Here is a 27,030-nt window from a genome sequence, read left to right on the forward strand (position 1 = left end):
AATCATATAAATATATAATATATTAATATTATTCATATAATCATATGTACTGTGTACAGTTAACAGTTCTAAACTATAAAAATAAAATTAATTAAATGAAAGGGAAAGAAAAAAATGAAAATAAATTACCTCGCTGCTCGGAGTGGCCGGTGGTCGCTGCTCGGCTGTTCGAACTGTCGTCTGTCGGAGTCTTGGAGATTCGGAGTGGCCGGTGGTCGCTGCTAGACGGCTGGCTCGGAGTGTTCGTTGCTCGGCTGCTCACTGTGGGAGTCGTGGTCGGCAGGCGGCGGGTAGCTGGGATACTGGCAGCTATGAGCTATGATGCCGGATGCGGCGCTGGGAGAGTGAGGGAGAGTAGCGATGGCCGATGAGCGATGAGCGTTGGCGAATTGGCGATGGAGAAACGATACGATATTAGGGGATTTAGGGCTCTACCGCTTTAGGACTTACTAGTTACTACTTAGGATTTTAGGATTAGAATTTAGATTTTAGTCTTTTAGTCTAAGTAGTTTACGTTTTAGAAAAACAAAACAAACAAAAAAAAAAGGCGGGTTGGCGGGCGAAAAAGCCTATTTTTAATACGGGCATTTAAAATACGAGCCCGACCCACCCTTTTGGCGGGACGGGGCGGGAAAGCCCGACAGGCTAAGCCCGTTTTGACGGCTCTAATTCTTACCTGTCAAAAGCTATCCGGGTCAACGAAAGTGGAGGGAAAAATCGCCCCCATGAACGTTGCGAATGCAATTCTCGAAAAAAGCTTTGGAGGCGCAATAATAAATGTGCTGGGAAGACAGTGCATACACGAGGAAAGATTATGGAAGATGTTCTCACCACTCACGTTTGCAAAGCAGTAGTCGACAACCAAGCATGGCATCAAGCACTATGATATCTCACGTAGTCGACCGTTCACATCCCACAATCAGATTTCAAATCTGATGTCGAGAAGGTACCAGGTGTTGCGTCGACCAGTTCACCGGTCGGTAGTCCACGAAGACGCAGTCGACGGGTGGCGAGAAGAGAGCGGTGATTAGCCAGCATCCGACTTGTGACGCGGAGACAGGGTGGAGATAGTCAGTAAGTGTGCGGACGGTCACGGAGTCGGCGTCAATGGAGATTAAAACTCCCAACCTGCAGCACCCGATCGACAAGAAAACGTCAGGTACTTGAGGAGCTCTTCATCAGCAGTCGGCCAAGGAGCATGCCGATTACCCAGGCAGGTCTGGCAGGGTCGCGATGGTCGGTGAGCAAAGCAAACTGATAAGGCCGCATGACCAAAAGCTCACATGGCTCTCATTTCATTCTGTGATTACAAAGGGCAAGGCCGAGATGGTCGGCGAGCGTATGGCTAGTCAGAAGGAGTCGACCGTTGAATCGGAACCCGAGGCGGTGTAAAAATCCATTGAAATATAAGAGAGCTTCGTCGACACTGGTAACTTGTTGGCAAGACACCTGATGTGAGAAAGGTATGTGGTTCTCATCTTGATCAATAATTACGGGACTGGGATGATAAGAATGGAGGTGAACGATGACCTTGGACTCGGCCCCTTCTTTGCACGGATACTTCGCCTTGTGGCGAGGCATTCTGGAAACTCTTCCCTCGCCGTTGTGATGAAAGAGTAGTCCGAGTCGATCTGTAGTCGGCAAGTGTGTAGGCAGCCATGGAGTTGGACTCGGATATTGCTCTCTTTTTCTGACTCTTCCCGAGTCGGACTCGGATGCGGTGTTGGGAAGTATAGGGCTCGGCAGTCCATTTGGTGGACTTAGGAGAAGGTTTGCGGTTGGAACGGAAGCCACCGTCACAGCTACTCGTGGGCCACGGCCGCTCACATAGTATGCAGACACATCCCCAAGCGATCGCCGAGCAACCGCCGGCCATGGACAGCCCTGCCACAACCGATGACCTCCTCTGGTGTTCATTTTGAAATCAACAACAGCAAGCTCCATAACCTGTTAAAGAAAGAATGTATACATGGCAATAAAGGGAAATGAAAGAACTCGGGGGAAGCACATTTGGTAGGCATGCAGCTTTATTTGCCATTTTTTTTAACTATCTGTAAAGACAAGATATTGGAAGTTTCGCATGAGGCATAAAGGTTTTGAATCTCACAGGAAGAGGAAAATAGTATTGCATGTGGCTAGCACTCGTCATTAAATGTTTCTGCCCAAAACAAAAATCATTCTGAGCACGTTTTCGCAAAAACAAATAGGCCAAATACAAGGTGAAGGATGAAACATCTCCCCGAGGCCGGTGTGGGCGAGTCTTGCTCCCACGGTCGAAGGCCACGCGTGGTGAAGGATGGCTTCTAAACATTTTTATAGAAGGTTATTTTTACAAGGATATTTGAATCTTGAAACTATGGTAATTTGCACTTGCCATTCTAGAGCATATTTTCAGAATGGGCGTGCATGACACTGATGATGACGATCTTAAAGCCGGAGCTATTTGATGGACAAAATCCCGAAGTACGGCACATCTTGTAACTTGCTCAGGGTTGTCTTAAAGGCACAATCTTGGCATACGTTAAATTCAATGCTGTAGAGATTCAAAAATTTAATTGTGTAGGATTGGTAAAAGCCATGGAAGAAAATAAGGAGGTTAGGGTTCAATTCTTCTCGCTCCAATATTAATATTTTTTCTCATAAAAACATGGCTTCGAAATTCTTGAAGCTTGGTGGGAAATACTAAGGCGCTTCAAGGTCGCCCCAACATTAATATTTTTTCTCATAAAAACATGACTTTGAAATTCTTGAAGCTTAGTGGGAAATACTAAGGCGCTTCAAGGCCGACTCCAAGAGTCGGATCGGGTATTATCCCTTATGGGAGTTCGGAGGAAGGATTTTTTCTGCATATGGCGAGCTTAGTTTCCAGTCACATGTGCTGTACAACCTAGAGGAAACTTGAACATATTCTGGGCGTGGCGAGGAAATGCATTCCAAAATTCACTTGCTCATGGAATTTCTCATCTACAAGGAGCTATATGAAGGGAAGAAAAAGAAAAGCTACAACTGAAAGTAACCTCGACTAAAGGACTCGAGTTAATAAAAGCGAGAATCAAGGGTCAAAGCCCTTAGAAGTTTACTAGAAAAAGAAAAATCACAACTAGGAATCGCCTCGACTAAGGGACTCGGCCAGAGAAGAAATACAAGAAACAAGGGCCAGGACCCTTAGACGTTTCTTAGGAAAAGTCAAAGGAGTCACCTCGACTGAGGGACTCGGCAAGAAAAGAGAGAAACGATAGGGCACTGACCCTAAACTGTTTCTGAGATAGAAAAAGCCTAAAGGGTCGCCTCGACTGAGGGACTCGGCGAGAAAAGAAGGAAACAAGGGCATTGACCCTAAGACGTTTCCGAGAAAAAGCCTACAGGGGTTGCCTCGACTGAGGGACTCGGCAAGAAAAGAGAGAAACGACGGGGCACTGACCCTAAACTGTTTCTGAGATAGAAAAAGCCTAAAGGGTCGCCTCGACTGAGGGACTCTGCGAGAAAAGAAGGAAACAAGGGCACTGACTCTTAGACGTTTCCGAGAAAAAGCCTACAGGGGTTGCCTCGACTGAGGGACTCGGCAAGAAAAGAGAGAAACGACGGGGCACTGACCCTAAACTGTTTCTGAGATAGAAAAAGCCTAAAGGGTCGCCTCGACTGAGGAACTCGGCGAGAAAAGAAGGAAACATGGGCACTGACCCTTAGACGTTTCCGAGAAAAAGCCTACAGGGGTTGCCTCAACTGAGGGACTCGGCAAGAAAAGAGAGAAACGACGGGGCACTGACCCTAAACTGTTTCTGAGATAGAAAAGGCATAAAGGGTCGCCTCGACTGAGGGACTCGGCGAGAAAAGAAGGAAACAAGGGCACTGACCCTTAGACGTTTCCAAGAAAAAGCCTAAAGGGTCGCCTCGACTGAGGTGCTCGGCAAGAAAAGGAGAAAACAAGGGCACCGACCCTTAGACATTTCTTAGAGAAAAAGATAAAAGAAACCAGGGTTCCGACCCTAGGCATTTCTTAGAGAAAAAAGAAGCTATCACCGAAGGTCGCCTCGACTAAGGGACTCGGCGAATAAAGTGAGAATCTAGGGTCCAAACCCTTAGAGGTTTATTAGGGAAAGAAAAGTGACAGCCGAGAGTCAATTTGATGGATAAGGAAAAAGGGGTTCGAAGTCAGAGGGTCACCTCCACTGAAGCAGTCAGTCGTATAGCAAGCAAAAAGAAGTCAAGAGGATAGAATCAAGGAAATCACAGGAAATCCGGCCGTGATCCGACTATTGAAAAGAGGAGATTGAGGAGTGATTTAAGCCATTTGTATTAAGAAGGCGGATACTTTCCAATATTCGAGCTAAGAGAGGGCTCAATATTGAAAAGTGAGGGACTAGTTGATGGAGTGTGAACCCCGTGAGCACGGGTAGAAGGTCGGCCTAAACTAACCGTTAGCCCATATTAAACTCCTAATTATTACCCCTCAATTCCTAACCCCCCTAATTATCTACCCTTAAAGTCCTATTAAAACACATATTTACTTACCTCATCATAACCTACCATTTGTTACCCCACTTACTACCCATCAATACCATACTAAATGGTCCAACGGACACTATTTGGTTGGCTAGCTATAAGAAGGAGAAGAAGAGCACGAGGAAGGGGTCACTCATTCATCTACATGTGGGAGGACTCTCCCAAGTACTATCCTACCACCCACTATTCTTTCATCCCAAGAAGACCACTCACTATTCCACCATGCACAAGAGAAGACTCCATCACTCTTCCCTACTAGAAGATGCATTATCCATTCATCACAAGAGAAGACTCTACCACTCTTTCAACAAAGAAGGTCAAGAAGACTCTATCTCTCAATGTACAAAGTATAGCTCTCTCCCTACACAATATTTCCATATTACATGTACAAAATAGCCATATATTATGTCCCAATGGCTACAAGAATAGTGAAAGTCTTGGCTTGGCACCGCCCAAAAAGGCCCGTGGTTTTCACCTTTCGGTTTCCACGTACAAAAGCATTGAGTTATACTTTGTTCTACTTATTTTTCTATAAGCCGCATGTGAACGGTGAACCCACCAACCACGGTTGTGTTGGACCTCCCTGGCCCAAAAACCCTAAAACCAACATTGACTATATTATCTTGCATTTGTAAACTTAGAATTGCATATTTAAATACGCAAATTTAACATCCAATTATCTATACATGAACAATTCCAATATAATCTTGCATTGATATATACTTCAAAGTACTTATTTAAAAAAATAAAAATATTGGAAATTATCTCAATCGCGCAATGCACGTAAAAAACTAGTATATATATATATATATATATATATATATATATATATATATACTAATAAGAGCCCAAGAGAGTTAAGCCTATAATGGGTAGAAAAAATGGCGGTCAAATTTTTTAATCAAAAGAATGGCTCAGATTGATCAGATTTTAATTTTTCCTTAAGATTTCCTAATTTATCCTTAATGAATATGATTATCCGTTAACTTTTCCGTTAAATATTATCTTTTCCGTTAATTTCTGTTAGTTCACCGTTAACTTACTCATTGATTTCAATAAGAAATTTCTTAGGTTCGAACTTCATCCCAATCAAAGTTGGCTTAATTAGTACTCTATTTTACTCTTATTAAATTAAATAATAATTTAGTAGCTACAACAAAAAATAATACATATGCATTTCTTTAATTTTGAAATATGTGTCTACAATGTCTTTATTCAAAAAAAAATTATTCATTATCAATAAATTAAATAAGAGAAATAATTTAATTAGTTATATTGTCTTTATTAGTGATGAGTTTCATTATTAGGGTTTATTATAGCTCATTGGTTTGAGAACTATAATTTATACGAGAGAGTTTAAGATCAATTCCTTTGGCTGACATTTCTCTTTTTAGTTTTAGTAGATGTTGTTACGCTTTGGAAAATTGTTTAAGATGTTAACTTTCTAAAATCATGTTAACTTAATAAAGTGGTATATGAGTTTGAAGGATTTGTTTAAGTGCTCAATTTATTTATTCATGAATTACCATTCTTTTATACCTAAACCTATGTTTTTATACTAAGAGCTATATACCTATTTATATATATATATATATATATATATATATATATATATATATTTATATATATATATATATATATATATATACTTACATATACTCTTGAAAAGCATATACGATACATATATAATCCTTATTTTGGAAAAGAAAGGTTTTCAAATGTTTATGTCACCGCTATTTTCATAAGTGAGAAAAATCTATATTTTTGGAGGAACCCGATTTGACTACAGGCCCTTTGACATAAATGATGGAATGAAATGATGAGATGAGATTCGGTTGAGAATTTCCGGAAGGTTACTTGAAGAGAATGATTGAGAAAGATTGAGAATGATTGAGATTGATATGAGATTCCTCCAGTATTATAAAAGAAATATTGTTTTGAGGGTGAGAGTGTATTTACTAAAGGATATATTTGAAACTATCTTAGTATGATACTCCATGAACAAATAATAATATGGAAACCAACGGGGAAACGCTCTCTAGCCCAAGATCGGAGGAAGATCGTGATCTTTTGGAACGTAGTACGAAGAAAGACAAGACGGACGAACGAATAAAGGCAGACCAGATGGCGAATGTTGTGTCGGACGCGGTGTCGTTTGTACAGGAGACACCGATGGATGTTCTGTTGGCGACAAGTGTGACTCCGCTACAGGTAACGAATAGCCTTGACTCTTCTGTCCAGGTAACGTCCCCTGTTGTGTCGCAGGTACCGGAGACAGCTAGGAGATCTTATGCTGCGACTGTGGCTGGCCATGTAGAGCAGACTTCGCGATCGGAAAGGGAACTGGAAGACGACGAACAGGAAATCCTATCGGATGAGGATGATGATGATCCATTCTGCCCGACGATCCGATTGACGAAGGCGGAGCTGGAGGAAATACGGGCACCTTGGAGGTTAGCGATCATCGTGAAGGTGATGAGCAGATCCGTAGGATACGCCTACTTGCTACGTCGACTCACGTCAATGTGGAAGCCGAAGGGGAAGATGGATCTCATCGCCATAGATAACGGGTATTTCATCGTGAGGTTTGGAGCAGTTGAAGATCTGGAGTTCGCTATGTTTGAAGGCCCGTGGATGGTCTTGGATCACTATCTCATAGTGAAACCTTGGGTTCCAGATTTTGATCCCTTCTCGGACGTCACGGAAAAAGTCCTGGTATGGATTAGAATACCCTGCTTACCTACTGAATACTATAGTTTGATCTTTCTCAGGAAATTGGGCAACAAGGTGGGACGAACGTTACGTGTTGATCGAGCGACGAGTGCAGTATCACGAGGAATGTTTACGCGAATTTGTGTGGAAGTGGATATTACAAAGCCTCTGATTTCCAAGTTTAATTACAAGGGTCGTACCAGGTCGGTAGAGTATGAAGGCATTCACATGGTGTGCTTCGCATGCGGTATTTATGGCCATGATCCGGATGCATGCCCGAAACTGGCTAGGCCTGAGGAACAACGGAGGGAGGAAGGATGAGAGACGGACAAAGAACAACAGGCAGTGGGGAGACGGTGTTGGCGCAGCGCCATTCGGAGAATGGATGATTGCGCCGGGGCGACGGGCGCGAGGAGGGGGTTGGCAGTCCGCGAGGCCAAGACGATCGGAGGAAGAGACGCGCCCAGCTGAGATCAATGGCCGAGCTCATATGTCACGGTGCGCACCTCTGGCAGAGGCGAAAGACGGGAATGGTGGTGTAGAAGGGGAGGTGTCGGCAGGATCTACGGGCGAGGAAAGAATGGGTGGGCGAGCTGAGGTGGAAGGAGATGCATCACGAGGGAAAGGGGCAGGCGTGGCTACGAATACCAGCTCAAGAAGACCAAATGTGGTCGTAGTGGAACAGCAAATCCTCAATGAGCCCTGCGCGAAACCCAGACCCCTTGACAGCGCCGCAATGTCACGTGCTCGAGGGGGAGGAAGAGTAGGACTCAGACGTGCAGCTGAAGAGGAGGAGCATGTGGTTTTGCGGGGTGAAAAGGGAGGGTTGGTGATTCGGTCTTCAAGGGTGTTTGTTGGGGACGAGGCAGGCGATCTTCCGTCACCCGTCTGGCAACTTACGAACGAGCATCACAGTGACCCGCCAGGACGGTTGGATGACGAAGGGGATGTGGTTATGGATCTTGATGGGATCCCGGGGTTAAACAACGGTGATGGGGTATCCAGTGGTCAGTGAGTGCTTGTTGTCTGGTTTGTTTGCTTTTGGCCTTACCTTCTGCGGTTCTGCGCTTGTGTTTATGTTTCATCTTTTCTATTTTATATTTTTATGGATTTTTTGCTATGGAATTGTCAGGGGGCGAATGGAAGGTCGTTCCGTCGTACCCTTAAACACATTTTACAGGTTTACAAGCCAAACATCCTGGGATTGTTTGAGCCTAAAGTGTCTGGTGATCAAGCCAACAGAATTTGCTCTCAACTCGGGTTCTCGGACTGGGTTCGGGTGGAGGCCGTTGGCTTTAGCGGGGGCATTTGGGTCCTTTGGAAGGACCCGGTGCGCATCTCAATCGCCTTCACTCACCCACAGTTTGTTTTGTTACAGGTCGATCAGGATGGGCAACCACCTTGGGTGTTTGCACCAGTTTATGGAAGCCCGACGCACCACCTTAGGCGCCAGCTATGGCGAGATCTTTCTTAATCAAAACGTGGCCCACACGGCCCCTGGCTAGTCGCCGGGGATTTCAACTCCGTCATGAAAAGAGAAGAAATGACCAATTACAATTCTTTTTCGTCCCAAAGGAGCTCGGAGTTTGCTACCTGGATACAGGATGAAGGCCTTATTGATTTGGGCTTCTCGGGGCCCAAATTGACTTGGGTCAAAGACGGTTCGGCTGATGCTATTAAGGGGGCTCGGCTTGACCGGGCCTTATGTAACCTCGAATGGCGCATCAGGTTCCCGGATGCCTCTGTGGAACACCTGCCGAGGGTGGCTTCAGATCATACCCCGATTCTGATAAGGTTGTTCGGGGGACGAAGGGGTATTGCTTCTAACCCGATCTATTTTCGTTTTCAGGCAGCTTGGCTTGCACATCAGGACTTGCCGTCGATGGTGCAAAGGACTTGGGACACGGAAAGAGGGTTGACCGACAATGTACAGAGGATTTCCCGCGACTTGTCTGACTAGAATAAAGAAGTGTTAGGGAATATCTTTAAAAGAAAAAGAGTGCTACTATCCAGGCTTGGAGGTATCCAACGGACTCTTGCCTCTAAGTATCACAGGGGTTTGTACAAGCTTGAAAAGAAGCTACAAATTGAGCTCGAGGAAACTTTGTACCAAGAAGAGCTATTATGGTTCCAAAGGTCGAGAGAGGACTGGATAACGGCAGGGGATAGGAACACCGGCATTTTTCCATGCGGCTGCCACTATCCGTAAATCACACACAAAGGTGACAAAGCTTCTAGACGAGAATGGAACCTGGCTTATGGAGGGTGAAGGGCTACGGCAGCACGTTAGGAATTTCTATATCTCTCTGTTTACTAAAACATCAACAGCAACGGGGTCTTTAAATTTGGAAGCAAGTTTCCCGAGAATTAGGCACAAGGACTGGAGGGTGTTCAACAGGGTATCAACCAAAGAAGAAGTACATAAGGCTGTTTGTGACATGAAGCCGTTTAAAGCTCCGGGCCCAGACGGTCTGCCAGCGGGGTTCTACCAACATACGTGGGAAACAATAGGGGATAGTATCTTTAATTTGGTTGCTAATGCTATTAGTACTGGCGAGCTCCCGGAGGGCTTAAATGATACCCTTGTCGCGCTTATTCAAAAAATCTGTCCCCCGAAAACGGTCAAACAATTTAGGCCTATAAGCCTATGTAATGTAAGTTATAAGATATTGACTAAGACAATTGCTAACAGATTAAAGTTTATCTTGCCGCAGGTTATAGGGCCGCACCAAAACTCATTCGAACCAGGGAGACAAATTACGGATAACGTGATAGTGTATCAAGAAGTTATGCATACTATGAAGGAGGCGCGTGGAAAGCAAGGATACATGGCCATTAAATTGGACCTGGAAAAGGCCTATGATAGGCTGTCATGGGATTTCAGCAAGGACACACTGGTACAGGCAGGTTTTAATGATAGTTGGGTTAAACTTATTATGACTTGTATTTCTACGTCCAGGTTAGCTATAATCTGGAACGGGGAAAGGCTCGAATACTTCAGGCCCGAGAGAGGCATACGCCAGGGTGATGCCATGTCACCAGCCATCTTCGCTCTGTGCATGGAACGACTTAGCCACTTAATTTGCTCCGAGGTTATCAAGAGGATCTGGAAAGGCATCCAGCTCGCCCCAGACGGGCCTATCTTGTCACACCTCTGCTTTGCAGACGATATGGTTCTTTTCACTGAGGCGTCGATAGCTCAAGTTGACGTTGTCCAAAGATGCCTGGACTCCTTTTGTGTAGCATCTGGGCAGAAAATTAGTCTAAGTAAATCACAGGTTTATTTTTCAAAGAATACGGCTCCAGAAGTGGCTGCTGCGATTGCGCATAAGTTGGGTATAGATGCGATTTCAGACATGGGAAGGTACCTAGGCGTGCCATCTATTCACGGCCGGGTCATGTGCAACACTTACGCGGGCATGTTGGAACGCATCACGAGCAGACTAGAAGGGTGGAAGGCCAAAACGCTATCTCTTGCTGGAAGAGTCACCTTAGCGAAATCCGTTCTGAATGCTATCCCGGTCTACACCATGCAAACTGTAGATCTCCCGAAAGGGATTTGCACGGAAATTGAAAAGCGAACTAGAAGTTTTATTTGGGGCAAAAATGAGCTTACAGGAGGAAATAAGATGAGCTTAGTCAATTGGGACCTGGTTACAACGACGAGAGCGAATGGTGGGTTCGGGCTGCGGAAACTGCATGAAATGAATATGGCGTGTATGACTAAGCTTTGCTGGAGGTTTAGGACGAAATCCAGGGCCCTTTGGGTGAAGACTCTGGCGACAAAATACAAGTGTCAACCAGACTCGTGCATGAACATCGCTAGCAGAAGGAGTATCTCAAATGTATGGAGAGGCATGTGTAATGCGAGTGACTGGCTGGAGAAGGGCCTCATGCGTATAGTGCGTAATGGTATGAACACACGCTTTTAGATGGACAAGTGGCTCAGACCATATGCTTTGTATGACAAAATGATCCGACCGATAAGCCTCCCTGAGTTGTACTCGAATGTTGCCGAGTACTAGGATCAGGCTAGGGGTTGGAAATGGGAGAACTTAGAACAATATCTGCCCCCGGAAGAGGTAGACAAGCTGGCGGGGTTTGTAATGGCGGAGGACGATGCATCTGATGAGTGGGGATGGGGCCCGGACCAACGTGGCGTTTTCACAGTGAGGTCTGCATATGGGATGATTGATGGAGCACCGGATAGCGACACAGACAAGATTTGGAAGTTGATATGGGCGTTGCGTGTGCCGGCGAGAGTCTCTATGTTCATGTGGCTTGTGCGACATAAGCGTATACTCACGAACTGCGAACGTGTTAGGCGCCATCTTACCACTAATATATGCTGTTTTCGTTGTGCAGGATAAGCTGATGACCTACACCACCTCATTCGAGTTTGTGGAGCAACCAAACAAATTTGGGAGGATGCTTTGCATTGGAGAACGACCGATCATCTACGCGGTTTAGACTGGCCAGATTGGTTTGAGACTAATCTTCGGGGAGATACCAGCCGTGGGTTTCCAGAAGGATGGCCGGAGCGGTTTGCATGTCGGCTTTGGTGGCTGTGGCGATGGAGAAATGACGAATTGTTCAATGGGAACCTCTTGTCCGTCGAACAAAAGATATCTTGGCTGCACAGATACGACAACGAGGTGGCGGGGGCTTTTGAGAAAAACTGGCGTCCGCTGAGCAGGGCGCCTTGCGTTGTAGTCGCACAGTTGGCTTAGAAGAGGCCGATGGCAGGCTGGTGGAAGCTGAGTGTTGATGGTTGCTGCAAACGAAGCGGTATGGCGAGCTGTGGGGGAGTGTTGCGGGATGAGGATGTTAGGTGGTGCCGAGGCTTTTCATACAAGATTGGGAGGTGCTCCATTGAAGCTGCGGAGGCGTGGGGAGTTTTAAAGGGGCTGCAGATGGTGAAGAATTATGGCGCCATGAGGATTATCCTAGAGTGCGATTCTAAGTTTGTAGTGGATGGCGAAGAATTATGGCGCCATGAGGATTATCCTAGAGTGCGATTCTAAGTTTGTAGTGGATGGCTTGCGAAAGAAGGTCGATTGGAAGACTCAATGCCAAAACATTGGAAAGCTGTGCGCACGAGAAGCGGCTAGCTTGGAAGCGATCCGGTATGAGCACATTTACAGAGAACAGAACAAGGTGGCAGATAAGCTTGCGTCCCTGGATGGTACAAGTGTGAGAGGTATCCGTATGTTTGCAGAACCTCCGCTGGAGCTACTGGAGTTGGTGGCTATGGATCGGATTGGAGCTTCAAATCCAAGGAGAATTGTTCAGGCGACTCGTTAGGGTGGCATGTTGGTTTGTTTGGGTATCCCCCTCCATTCTGATATATAATCTTAGTATGATACTCCTGACTACGGTTTAAATGTTGTTATTACTTAACCATTTTTGGTTTACTTACAATGGTGGTATAAAGCTAGTATTATATACTTATTCCCTTATGCATTTCAGTATAAACTACCCCTATTCACTCATTCTCATTACCTTGCATATACATATATACTTTGTGGGTAATTAATACTTGCATGATAGAGCATGCGTGTGAGTTATGTATATATATATATATATATATATATATATATATATATATATATATATATATATATATGGAAAAAGGAACTTAATGTATTAAATCAGAGAGAATACAGTTCGCAAGATAATGAGGAGGGTGGTCAAACCACTCCCCGCAACCTGACACAGAAACGGCTTCCCGAGCAATCAGATGGGTAGCACGATTCGCAGATCGCTTAACAAAGTAGAAGTCGACACCATCAATAGTGGATGCCACTTCTTTAATATCATCTATAATCTATAATCTATAATAAAACCAAAAGCATAATTAAAAGGGTCTGAACGTAAAGCGAAATAAACTAGTTGGGAGTCCGTCTCCACATCAACATCTCCCATTCCTGTCCCTTTCAGCCAACTCAACGCTTCTCGAACACAGACTGCCTCGGCTACTTCAACTGTATACTTGCCCGGAACGCGCAGCCCCTTGGCGGCCAAAAACCGACCCCCATGGTCCCGCACAACCCACGCCATACCCATTGCATTCGTGTCCTCATTAAAAGCGACGTCCGTATTGATTTTAATTCGACCAAAGGATGGTGCACTCCAACTGGGCGGTTCATCATGCAAGACAACATCATATGGCTCCACAGCATTAGCCAGACTCCAGTTCTTCCAGAAATTAATCGTAGCATACACCACGACATTGCACTGGAAAGCTTTTCCCTTCCAAACTTGGTCGTTCCTGCTCCCCCATATAGCCCAGCACAAGCAAACATACATTTAAGATCATCCGCAAGTGTAGCTAACAGATTAAATAACCAATCAGTTACTGTACCTTGGACATATGTCGACATAGGTATGCCCATGGTAGACCAAAATGGAGCAATAATCGGACAATCCACGAACAAATGTTGGACAGTTTCTGGAGCTGCTCCACACATGTGGCACACGATGTTGCAATTAACATGCCTAACAGCTAAGGCGTCACTGGTTGGCAAGACTGATTAGCCAGCTGCCAGCAAAAGATCTTCACTCTTGGGGGTACCTGCAGACTCCATATTAGGCGCCAAGGTTTATGGTCCTGAAACTCACCCATCAACTTTCTGTAACTAGATTTTACTGTGTAACTAGATTTTACTGTGTATGGTCCCCACTGTGTCCATCAGCATCTACTACTAACATATTTTGAAACCCCAACTGAATGCGAATCGTCTCCATCTTCTGTTTGTTTACAAAAGTCTCCATAAAAATAACACACTAGGCCTCTTAGAGCGGACCAAATCCGCCAACACACGAATTGCCGTCTGGTTGCCAAGCCCCCGGCAATTCCAGGACAGGAGACTCATAATTCTCGACGGGTTTGCCCTGCCAAACCCGCCTTCTCCAAGTTTTTTGAACCACTAGTTTCGTAGTCCATGATGGTGATTGCTGAAACAGATGCTACGGTCTCTCCATCTACTCTCCTTTTCTTCGGCTCAATGCAAACCTCAGTCGGTGTTTCCACATCAACGCTCACTGTGTCAGGATGTTGTACTACTTCTTCGCCTTTCCCATTGGCGTCGGTGTCACCCCCAGCCCCCTTCCCTGCACTGCATTTTGGAACGGAACCCTCCTTAGCCGGAGCGATCCAACTTTGTCTCTCCGCTGTAGTTGCCGGTGCCACCCATCTTTAGCCGGCGTTAGGGGTAGCTCTCCTGACACCCGCACGGATCCATGCCCCATAGGGTTTCTCCACTAAAGGATCATAGCCACGACTCATCTTAGGGCAGTACTTATCACCATGCCCTAAGATCCTACACAGGAAACAGAAAGTAGGGAGTCGTTCATATCGGAAGTCAATGATTGCACACGTTCCATCATCTTTTTTGAGTCTCATCTGCTTCTTTAGCGGTTTCAAGACATTAATAGCAACCCGCACCCGATAAAACGTGTGCATGGACCCATCAAAGTTTCGTTCGTTAGCTTTGATGAGAGGGCCTAGGAACGTCCTAATCGCTGCAACCACCGCCTCAGATCTGAAGCCCGATGGTAAGTTGTGTATTTGCACCCAGAACTCTGCATGCTGTAACTCAATATCCTCTGGATCTTCGTTCGGAAGAAGCTTATGCATGACCAACAAGCTTTGCTTAAAACTCTATGGCCCATCACGTATAATCCGGTCAACATCTCCCTCACCGAAGAACCGGATCAGAAACCTCTGCGGATTCATCTGACGCATAGTCAAGCCCATCCCTGGCCTCCAAACACTAGCCATGGTGTCTTGAAAGAACTGAAACTTGACTGGTTTATCCGTTACCAGACGGCATACAGCGTAGTATTCTTCCTCAACAGTTACTTGATCGACTACTACGTTCGAGACCTGCATGGAGGTGTCATCCTCGTCCACGTCTTCTAGGGTGAGATTCACACACAGGGTGTTGATGTCGGAAGCCGCCATGAGAAGCGGCGGGGAGGAACGATAACGATAACAAAAAAACCCTAATACTCAGCAACGACGGCTTGAGAGAGAGAACTCGCGAAACACGGCGAGAGGAAATTCTTCTCTAAAAGTTTTTAAACATTATTACATTAGAAACCTATACACTAGTTTTTTACGCGCATTGCGCGATTGGGATAATGCCCAATGTTTTTCTTAAATAAGTATTTTAAAGTATATCAAGGCAAAATTATATTAGAATTGTTTATGCATAGACAATTGAATGTTGAATTTGCGTATTTAAATTGGTAATTTTAAATTTACAAATGAAAGATAATATAGTCAAAATTGATTATAATTGTCAATAAAATAATTTTATGGGTATGGTTGAAACCAAATACAGGACATAAGGGAGAGCAAATAAAAATTAAAGCATAAAATATTAAATATATACTAATATTGTTTGAGGAGATTCCGGCAGTAGGATTTGTAATTAGAGTTCTATTAAGACTTTAATATTAGAATTAGATTAATGTTGTAGTTATAATTCTATATTAGACTTTAATATTAGAATTAGACTAACGGTGAATTAACGGTACTTAATGGAAAAGTTAACGGATCGGATAATCATATAATTAAGGATAAATTAAGAAATCTTAGGGAAAAATTAAATCTGAACAATCTGAACTATTCATTTGATTTAATAATTTGACGGTCATTTTTTCTACCCAATGTTTACAATTAAATAAATATTTGAAAGTATATAAATGCAAGATTATATATGAGAAGTTCAACATAAGTAATTTAATGTCTAATTTGTTTATTTTAATATGTTATTCATAGTATATGAATATAATGTAATATAGGAGATTCATTATAATTGTTACTAAACTTTTTTTAAATAGTAACTAAGTATTTTTGTTGCAAAGGGTTCTAATATATTTAATGAACGCACATATATACAAGATCAATGAATGAATCAACGGTACCAGTCCTTTAGGTGTTTGGTTAGTATTAAAATGTAATCTTGAGCATAATATTAGGTAGAATATTAAAGGTAATAACTAGTAATAATTTGTATTGAGAGTTGATATTTTTTAGTTGATTATGTACGACGGTGTGTGCATGTATGTAGTATGGCCTGTGAAAGAGTAATTATATGGTGGTGTTTAATTTTGGTGATAATTTAAATAGCTTCTTTACCATAATATATTATTCATTCTATCAATGGTAATAATTAGATATACTTGTATTATGATATTTTAACGTGCAAAAAGAAACAATATTCAACAATCCTACAGAGCTTGCAAATGGTGCGCAAATGTGTGCATTTGTGTGGTAGGGTGTGTGCGAATTTCTGGTAATGGAACTTTGCACCATCCATTTTTTTTTTTAATTTAGTTTTATGGTGGTTGTGCTTATATAGGTTAGCGTGTGCAAATTGTAAGCATGAAGTTTCATAAGAGTCTTAAGCATGATGAAGATATAGTGTTGGTGTTTGATGTTTGCGGTGCGTTAATGTTGGTGTTAGTGTGTGCATTTGTGTGGTAAGGTGTGTGCGAATTTTTGGTAATGGAACTTTGCACCATTTTTTTTTTTTTTTTAAATTTAGTTTGATGGTGGTTGCGCTTATGTAGGTTAGCGTGTGCAATTGTAAGTATGAAGTTTCATAAGAGTCTTAAGCATTATGAAGATATAGTGTTGGTGTTTGATGTTTGTCGTATGTTAATGTTGGCGTTAGTATATGCATTTGTGTGGTAGGGTGTGTGCGAATTTCTGGTAATGGATCTTGGCACCATCTTTTTTTTAATTTTTTTTTTTAAATTTAGTTTGATAGTGGTTGCGCTTATGTAGGTTAGCGTGTGCAAATTGTAAGCATGAAATTTTATAAGAGTCTTAAGCATGATGAAGATATAGTGTTCGTGTTTGATATTTGCCGTACATTAATGTTGGCGTTAGTGTTTGTGCATTTGTGGTAGGGTGTGTGCGTTGCCTCTTTCAGGCGTTTGCATGCGTATGTTTTCTTTTTGGCTTGTGCAAGTTTATTCGAAGAACAAAATCCAACTACATGAATAACATTTTTTTTTGTAGACATTGGCATTTTCGAGTGGATAGAAAGTGCATAGTAGATATCGTATGAAAAATGTAAAATCGAATAAAAATAAGCAACTGATAAATGTAACGCCCACACTCCAACACAATGACACACACACCCAACACCCAAGCAATATTTTCCGTACATCACAATAATAATAAAAAAAAAATTAAAAACAACATAAGCGCACATATGCGAGTCCTCTAACGCACACACTAAACTATGCAACCACACCGGAAGCACAAACTCATGATTTGAATCGCATATACCTCCTTCCTAACATGTATTCAGTGTAATACACAACACCAACATATAAATGTAGGCAATAAATTACGAACAAAAATTTAAATATAAGAACAAAAGAAAAAGAAAAAACAACTAATACTAAATCATTACAAAGTTGATTAATACATAAGCATAAAGAAAAAACCATTAAGAAGCTATAACATGGAGTTGTTACGAAAATCATATGATATTTGTTATCATAGGAATTCAAGAAATTCTCACAATTTATAAATGTTTGGAATGTTGATACGCATGAACCAGAACACCCAACCACCACCGGTGCACATTACCCGCACATTATCACGAACACACTAAAATATGCACCCACATGAGAAGCACAAACTCATAATTGGAAACGCACATACCTCCTTCCTAACTTGCATTCACCATAATACACAACATCCGATCCTCCATAGCCACCATCCCTCATGTCTCCCTCTCCTTCAGCCTCTTTATGCCAAGCCAACCACAACATCATCAACTTCTTACTTCTCTTTCCGTCCGTTAAGGAATGTACAACAACTCCATCCCATCATCTTCCATCTCTCTCGCCGAAGTCTCTCCCTCATCCTCTTTCAACTCTAGATATACACATACCAATTTATACATACATGGAGGATGAGCTCTTGTTTTATTTCACCTGCTGGGTTTCCGGCAAATTGAAGCTTGTCCACGGCGACCTTGCTCCACCACCACCGCCTTTTTCTCTCGCTCCCTCTCCCTGGATCAGCATCGACGAACCAGCGTAACGAGAAGTGGACGAGTCAATGTCGAGCCACATCTGTTCTATCTCTCGCTCGGCGTACAGCAACAATAGACCGACGACCGTGACCGGCGAAGCAGCTGCATCAGCGAGCCATGTTTCTTCCCTACGATTGGACTTCTCCAGCAGTAATGCAGCCAAAATTGAAGGAGGTCGGCTACCTTACGTCGCTGCGTGGTGAAAGGATAGGTGAAGAGACGGCCACTAAGAGAGAGAGAAATATTGATTAAGGAGAGCTGAAATAACGCTACAAATCTTTATAAACATGGAAATAAATGAAATGGAAAGTAATAAATACAGTGCTTAAGGACAAAAAGACGACTGCTTCATCTAAAATCAGTATAACATGGGATCCAAGTGGTAATCAATCTGAACCATTGAAAAATAAAAATAAACGCACAGGATGTGGCCTCACGATCTCACCTGCCTAAGGGGGTTGCACCGGATTCAAAAAAAAATTATATATATATATATATATATATATATATATATATATACTAGTGATCAAATGAATCCATCTTGTTATATGAGTCTGTGTGAACGGTTCCTGGCTTTCTAATTTTTGTGATCAATGGTGTGTAGTAAATGATTTTATTAAAGAAAATCTCATTTTTAATTTCGGGTAATTGAGTTGTGTATTAATTGCAGGGGTATTTTGGAGATTTGGGGTGTAAATGTTGGGCGAATTTTGGGATTTTTTTTTTCGTTTTTATTTGTGTTTGCCGGCAATAGAATTTTGAGTGCACAATTCACTTTTCATTCTCCACCCTTTTCACACTGTTTTTATTCTCCCTAGATTGAGTCTATAGTTTTAGTCTATACAGATGCACATACACGAATACAGATGCACAGACATGAATACGATGGTGCACATATAGATAGACACGAATACGAGGGTGCACAGTCGACTCCATTTTAAAAATCCTAGATGCACACTGACGCCTCTTCTATTGAAACTATAATGGCAGCTTAAAACGACGCACATACAACAATACGTGCACAGTCGAGTCATGTATGTCTAGATTGACTCTATACAGATGCACAAACACGAATACGAGGGTGCATAGTCGACTCCATTTTAAAAATCCTAGATGCACACTAACGCCTCTTCTGTTGAAACTCTAATGGCAGCCTAAAACGACGCACAAACAACAATACGAGGGTGCACAGTCGAGTCATTTAATAAACCATCACTACCCTCTAAGCCGACATCCACAAAAACACTCAATAATAGTTGAATCGCAATGGTAGCGGACAGAGGTCTAACAGATCACCCACTAATGTCAACTGATCACTACCTCATATGTGCACTTCAAAAAGGCATCCATAATTCAAAAACTCGACGTCGGAAAATAACTTACCGGTCACAGGAGTCTTCAATCCCGGTGGTGTGTGTGAGTTGTGCAACGAAGTAGGAAGAGTTGACGACCAGCACACAGATGCATTATTAGACACTCCCTAAAATCATGTAAAATCTCTTAAAATATTATTTTTCCACTTTTAAATGCACAGTCCAATTACATGTATACCCTTGCTTATTAAATTGATAATGAAATTCAAATAAAAGTCAATTAAATCCTAGCCATTATTTGTGTCTAAATCAATGTGTCACAATTGCCCACATGGACTCATGGGGAAGAGTGGACTCACGGGAGCAGTGGCCTATATATATAGGTATGTTTATTTTAATTAATTTTCATTAAAATTATAAACTTATAATTTAAATAAATAAAGAAATAATTAAAATATAAGATGGTAAAATGGTGAGTTTACAGAAAACTTCAAATTAATGGGGAGAAGAGTTTTTGTGATTGAGTGAGATAGTAGATGATGAAGTGGATGCTGAGGTCTACATAAAATTGGGGAAAGACTCCAACTATTAAGGATGCTCTAAGAACAATCACATCAGTAATTTTTGCTCAATTTTTTAGGAAGAAAAAACCAACCTGTGATTTTTTGACTAATGGGAGATGTGATTTTTGTGGGATTTTTATTTTTTTGTAGGCCCCTGCTAACAACTTATTAAAGTTGAAGAAAAAAAATTAAAGCTGATAGGTGCGCGTTTCGCTCACTTGATGCGCTTAGTTGGCACGTAAATAAGAGTCTTTTTCAAATTTTTTTTGTTTAATTTTTTTTCCTTACTTTCCTCCCTCATTTTCCCTCTCTTTCCTGCATGGGCATGACAAAATCAAATAAAATTTTCAATTGATATGGTTGTTTTAAATGGTATTAATTCTTTTGTAAAACTATCATTTTATTTTGGATAAATAGACCAGCTCCATAAGTATGACCCGCAACCATTATATCGAAAATTATGCCCTGGAAACGTGTTCACCGTGAATGGTGAACACAAGTCCAAACGACGTCGTTTTTACGCAAAAAAATAAAAATAAAAATTCGCGGATGTGGAGTTAACGACGCGCGTTTGATCAAATTATGAATTTTCTGTTATGTGATTATAAATGTAATGTAAATTCATAATCTCATAACAGAAAATTCATAATCTCATAAAAGTAAAATATTTATTAAATTATGAATTTTCTGTTATGAGATTATGAATGTAATGTAGATTCATAATCTCATAACAGAAAATTCATAATTTCAAAACAGAAAATTCATAATCTCATAACAGAAAATTTATAATTTCATAATAGAAAATTCATAATCTCATAACTGAAAATTCATAATCTTATAACAGAAAATTCATAATCTCATGGTTCCAAAGTGAATGTGCAGACATCGATTCATAATTTATGAATGTCCGTGATTTCGGACGGGAATGTGTAGGCATGGTTCCAAAGTGAATGTGCAGGCATGAATTCATAATTTATGAATATCCGAAATCATTGCTCACCTCAGAAGAAAAGTCACGCAATTAATTAAAAAAAAAAAAAAAGATAACGGTGTACTAACACCGTTGGAACCGTGTTCAGCATGAATGGTGAACATGGTTCCATGGCATAACGATTGCTATTATATGAGAATATGTACTGAATAAATTTAGCTTTATAATTCTAACCAGCAAATGACCACAATGAGATAAATGAGGCCCAAACCGGCCTCAAACGAAAAAGAAATTCATAATCCTTAGTGATATTGAATGTGCTACCCAGCATGGGCGTGTGACATGATAAACAGATTAGCAATATTTAGCATTTTAGCAGGGAGTACGGAGGTAACACACCCCACAAGACTACATATATTTGAGTGGTGGAAACAGTTCTGCGATTCCTCTTATCTTTATTACAATCATTAAACCTCGCCCACACGCCCTATCCTCAAAATCTCATTCCACGCCCACGCTAATTACGCCTCTCCTCTAATCAATGGCCCTGCTTAGCCCCCAGATTCAAAAATCTCTGCTAACCAGACTCTACTCTAACTATGCATACACTGTAGGCACCAAGAAAAGCATTATAGTAAAGGGTAATAGAGGGCGACGACGAACCGGGAGATGCTGCTCCGCCATTGCGATCGATTCCCCCGCTTCGGTTTCCGGCGTTTCCGGTGTCAGATGGGGTTCGTCGCTGCTACAGGGTCCGCGGGAGGAGATGGAAGACGCCGCCGTTATAGTTCAGTCCGATGATCTTGATGGCTTCTCTTATGCCGCGGTTTTTGACGGCCATGCTGGGTTTTCTTCTGCCAGATTCCTCAGGTGTGTGAAAATGGCAAAACTGCTTTTATGTTTTATTTTTTGTTTAAAAATTTCTGAATTCTTCGGACGATTATTTGTTGATGTCTTTATGTGCTTTGATTTCTTAAAGGTTCCTACATTAATTGAGATACTATTATTAAATTTTTAGGAATAGTTATAGGGGGTGTTAGCTAAATAGCTGTTAGAGGATTGAGTTAGTGTTTTGATTAGTTGATAGCATTAGGTGATTGTAGAAAGATGTTTTGTAAATTAGTTGTTAGCTTATGGCTTATTACATACAAAATGACTTTCTAAAAAGTTAGTCGAAAAAATTGCTTTGAATAGCTTTTTGAATTTTAGTATTTTGGGGCAATAAGTTATAAAAAGTTAATTAATCAAACAATCATATTGATTGTTTAACCAAATCAAACAGCTAATAGTGGTCAACAAACCAAAATTGGCAGATAGACTAACTATTTTACCAAAAGGGCCATAGTCAAATCTTTAGGCAATTTAATACATCAAATTAAAGTTGGTGTAATTTTAGCCTATGTGTTAATACAATTTATTTTAAAATGGATTGAGTTGAGCACTATTTTCATAAAAGAATATATCAGTTTTATTATAGTGATCCCTTATTCTTGTTGGATAGGTTATTTAATTAGTCATTTTAGTTTAATCTTTGACTTGAGAAAGATATCAATCATTCTCTTTAGTACACAACAAACAATTGTTATACTATAGATCAGGATTAATATTGAATTGTGAACCTTAGTCCAAAAATTATGTGTTTGTAGTTAACATATTTTGTACTTGTAGTTAACATATTTTGTACTTGTAAACAAAAATTACAAACATATAATTTGTTGAGTGCATGTACAAAATAATATGTTAACTGCAGACATATCTGAAAGTTATTTCTGGATCAAGGTCCTCCTCAATGCAAGATGGACCCTGGTCTATGGTATAGTTTGCCCACAGCAAACATGTAAGCCAAATCTAGTTGGATTGGATTGAAAAATTGGTTAGACTTGTACCAATGTTCTAACTTTTGGTCCTTAATCTAGCATTAGAACATTTGACTATAATACTCCCTCCGTTCCATTATCTCTGTCTTGTTTACTATTCATTAGTCAAACCTACCCTTTCTTCATTGTTTATTTTCTTTAGTAATATTAATTATTTTTTATTTTGATTTTTTTTTTGTTTAATAGTACTTTTAGTGTAATTTCTAAATATATAAATTTTATATACTAATACTAAACTTTACTTAATATTATGAAAATTTCAATTAAAAATAACTTCAGTCATTGTTAATCGAACCAGACACATTAGGCAAAGGATTCAATGTTTTTCGTTTTTTACTTTTTTTTAATCAATTGGCCAATTTTTCAAGGAAAAAGAAATTACTACAAGGTTTTACTGCTGCAATAATTTTGTATAATGTATGACTCTGTTAGGGAGGAGCTATATAGGGAATGTGTTAGAGCATTGCAAGGTGGGTTGTTGTTGAATGGAAAGGACCTGAATGCGATAAGGAAAGCGCTGCAAGAGGCCTTTGAAACAGTTGATGCGAAACTTGTGAATTGGTAAATGCCAATTTGTCATCTTTGAAAATTTTGATCTTGCTTTAGCAAGATTCAAGGTACCATGGTCCAGTTATGATTTTATATTGTATATGATTGCATTGAAGGTTTAGCTGCTATTTCATTTTGTAAAGGCTTGAGACAAGCGGGCAGGAAATTGAATCTGGAGCAACCGCTACAGTTATATTTGTTGGGAAAGACACACTTTTCATATCACATCTTGGTGATTCGTGCGTGGTACATGATTATTATCCAGTCTTTGCAATAGGAAAAGATTTGTTGTTACCATTCTTTATAAGTAGATAAAACGATATCCATGCATATGTAGGTTCTCTCACGGTCTGGGAAAGCAGAAGCATTGACTAACTCTCACCGACCCTATGGGAGTAACAAAGTTTCTCTGGATGAAATTAGACGAGTTAGGGAAGCAGGTGGATGGGTGAGCCTTATTTACTTGATCCCGTACTATCTGCTCTTCTTCGTGAGTTGAAATGTGCTCTTAGCATAAATTCCAATTCTAGTTTTGTATAAATAATTGCAGATTGTAAATGGACGAATCTGTGGAGATATTTCTGTATCCCGTGCTTTTGGGGATACGCGATTCAAGAACAAGAAGATTGAGTATGTCATTTCTATATTTCCTCAAAAAAATCAGAGTAGTCATTTGTTATTACTTTCAAAAATCAAAATATGGTCATTCGTAGATAGAATGGACCACTTATAGTCTAATACTTTAAAATCTTGTATCCATCTTGTGGCATGTCAACTAAAAGGATGCTGGAGAAGGGTGTCGAGGAAGGCAGGTGGTCTCAAAAGTTTGCTTCCCGGTAGGTTCTATCTCGGATCCATTCATATCCATTTATATAGAATATGTTCAGTTTGATATATAAGAAAGAGGGGTGGGAGGGCGTTGACTATTTCCTTGGTTTTGTTTGTAAAAAATGAGCAACAGACCTAAAAGATATGGGATTGAAAAGTGTTAATGCCATCTGGGGTCCTCTGAATATAGTGTTCTGTCACGTTTAGTCCTAAACTTTCAAGTTAACCACCCGTGGCCCTTCAACTTTTAAATTTTAAGCAACTGAGGTCCTTCAACTTTCAAGTTAACCATCCGTGATCCTTCAACTTTTAAATTTTAAAAGGATCACGACTGGTTAAAATTTGAAAGTTGAAGGACCAGAACTGGTTAAAATTTGAAAGTTGAAAACCATGGGTGGTTAACTTGAAAGTTGATGGACCACTATACTCGGAGGATACCAGATGACATTAACAACTCGGATTGAAAGCCATTCATTTGGATGATATATGTAATTGTTTTTACCATTTAAGCATACTATTACACAAGGAAAGCATTGATCTACCTGGACTATCTCTCCTTGTTCCCCTAACACCCTGACACTGCCTTAGTCTTGTTCTTATGTTAGATTTCCCATTCTGGTTGAAGAAATGAAACTATTTTCATAATGCAAATATAGTTTATGGGTGAAATGTGTTTTTTATGATAAACTTCCACATGACAAAAACTGTTCTACACTTACCCAGGGTGACATTTCGCGGTGACTTGGTTACTGCATTTCCAGATGTTTCTCAAGTTACTCTCGGATCAGATGCAGAATTTCTAGTACTAGCATCTGATGGATTGTGGGATTACGTTAGCAGGTCCGTCACTTCAATTTTTGACGCAAGTTATCTGTTTCCATAACTTAGATTACAACCGATATTCACCCATGCTTGATAAATCCAGCAACCACTTACTCCCTGATTAATTTTGTCGAAATTCAGCTCAGATGCAGTTACTTTGGTTAGGAATCAACTTCGGGAACACGGGGATGTTCAGGTCAGCAATCGCCATGTCCCAATACTTTAGTACCCTGTTTAGTATCTTGCGTTTAACATCCTGTAATCACTGATGACAGATAGCTTGCGAAGCCCTTGCAAGAATGGCCCTGGTAATGAACTGTAACCAGATCAAATGCAAACATGCATATAGAACCAAAGATATAGAAATACTGCGTGTTTTTTAAACTATATTTTCGTTTTCTACAGGATTATCAGCGATCACAAGATAACGTTAGCATTATCGTTGCTGATTTGGGGTATGTAATTCTTGGATGAATTGTATTGATAAGTGTTGTTTTAGTTCTATACCCGCTTTTTGAACAGTTGAACACCTAATTCAGCTACAGCCTAATTCTTAGTCGAGCACAATTACATCGTTTGGTTGGAGAGAATTGCAATTCATAGTGCTCCCACTGCTCCTATGAATTCCAATTCTGTGGTGGATGGAAAGGAAAAAAAATGAAATTATTATTATTATTAGTATTACCAAGGGTATTTTAGTCTTTTCCTTTTAATTCCCAGAAATTCGATTCTTGCCTATCAAACAATGTAATTTGAATTCATACTTTATTCCACCTTATTCTTTTTTCACGGAATTACAATTTCTTTCTCCTCTAATTCCTTCCTTTCAACCAAACGCTCTGTAAACTGGTTTCTGAATGATTTGTTACAGGCGGACAGATTGGCGAAACTTGCCTGTGCAACAGCAGAATGTGTTCTTGGAATTGGTTCAAGCTTTAGCAACGATGGGGATTGTGTCAGTTGGAATATGGATGTCAACCCAACTTTCCTTTTGAGCATAATGATGTGTGCTAAAATTTGTATATAGTTATCGGCTGAAAGGAACAAACATAGATCATCAAATGTTTGTATATTTGCCTTACATTTTCAGTTGCTCATGTCAATATAATATTCATATTACTGTTGTTATAGGCACCGGGATATTAGGATCGCGTCACAGGCCTAGGAACTTAAGAATACAAATGAAGCGTTTCTGGAGTGCTTTGTCTCCCCAATCTTTCCTTAATAGAAAGCCAAAAAGTTTCTGAATTTCCAAAGTCTCCCTTCTTCAATTACATATGTAGCTATTTATACATAGTAATATAAAACTACCCACTATCTAAGTGGTTGTAACTACCTAAAAAAGTGGCTATCTCATATCCCACTACAATAATAATAATAATAATAATTGTAGCAACACTATGGTTGTAACATTTCCCCGCCCATAAAAAATCACCTTGTCCTCAAGGTGATGGAACAAGGTGTATTATTAGAACCCATAAGTGTTTTATTTGGACTAGCCAAAATCAATCACTTGATGCTCAAATGGACCACCTGGTTGTCCAGCGGGGTTGGACCCAATATTCACTTCAGCCTCATCAACAACCACACAAAATAAATGGGCACAATTATGGCCGGGAGTCCAGCGCTCATCACAAGTAAAACAGAGATCCTTGGAGCGTCGATGTTGGTACTTAGATCGCGAGAGACGCCGTTCGGTGGGAAAGGAAGAGGACCCACGTGAACCGCCGGCGGAAGACGACAGAGCCGGCCTAGGGTTCGCGACGTGGAAGCTGTTCGCGGAGGTCGCTGGTGCCGATTGCCCAGGCCGCGCCGGAGTGGACTGCCCAGGACGCAACGAAGTATCACCGGCGAAGGAAGAGAACG

The 27,030-nt window shown here is 41.0% G+C and overlaps 2 protein-coding genes across 2 annotated transcripts; both read left to right on the plus strand.

The window, feature by feature from the left end:
- Positions 1-6,516: 6,516 nt before the first annotated feature.
- Positions 6,517-7,536, plus strand: LOC109183401. Its single transcript, XM_019333481.1, has one exon. It carries the CDS (start codon positions 6,517-6,519, stop codon positions 7,534-7,536), a length of 1,020 nt encoding a protein of 339 aa, XP_019189026.1.
- Positions 7,537-21,482: 13,946 nt separating this feature from the next.
- LOC109183443 (protein phosphatase 2C 57) lies at positions 21,483-26,287 on the plus strand. Its single transcript, XM_019333535.1, has 11 exons — positions 21,483-21,958; positions 23,398-23,526; positions 23,658-23,760; positions 23,852-23,962; positions 24,065-24,144; positions 24,297-24,350; positions 25,066-25,182; positions 25,306-25,360; positions 25,440-25,472; positions 25,570-25,619; positions 26,036-26,287. The coding sequence occupies exons 1-11, from the start codon at positions 21,630-21,632 to the stop codon at positions 26,157-26,159; spliced, it is 1,185 nt and encodes a 394-aa protein (XP_019189080.1). The 5' UTR covers positions 21,483-21,629; the 3' UTR covers positions 26,160-26,287.
- Positions 26,288-27,030: the final 743 nt, after the last annotated feature.

The sequence above is a fragment of the Ipomoea nil genome, unplaced genomic scaffold, assembly GCF_001879475.1.
Source record: "Ipomoea nil cultivar Tokyo-kokei standard unplaced genomic scaffold, Asagao_1.1 scaffold1125, whole genome shotgun sequence".
Lineage (NCBI taxonomy): Eukaryota > Viridiplantae > Streptophyta > Magnoliopsida > Solanales > Convolvulaceae > Ipomoea > Ipomoea nil.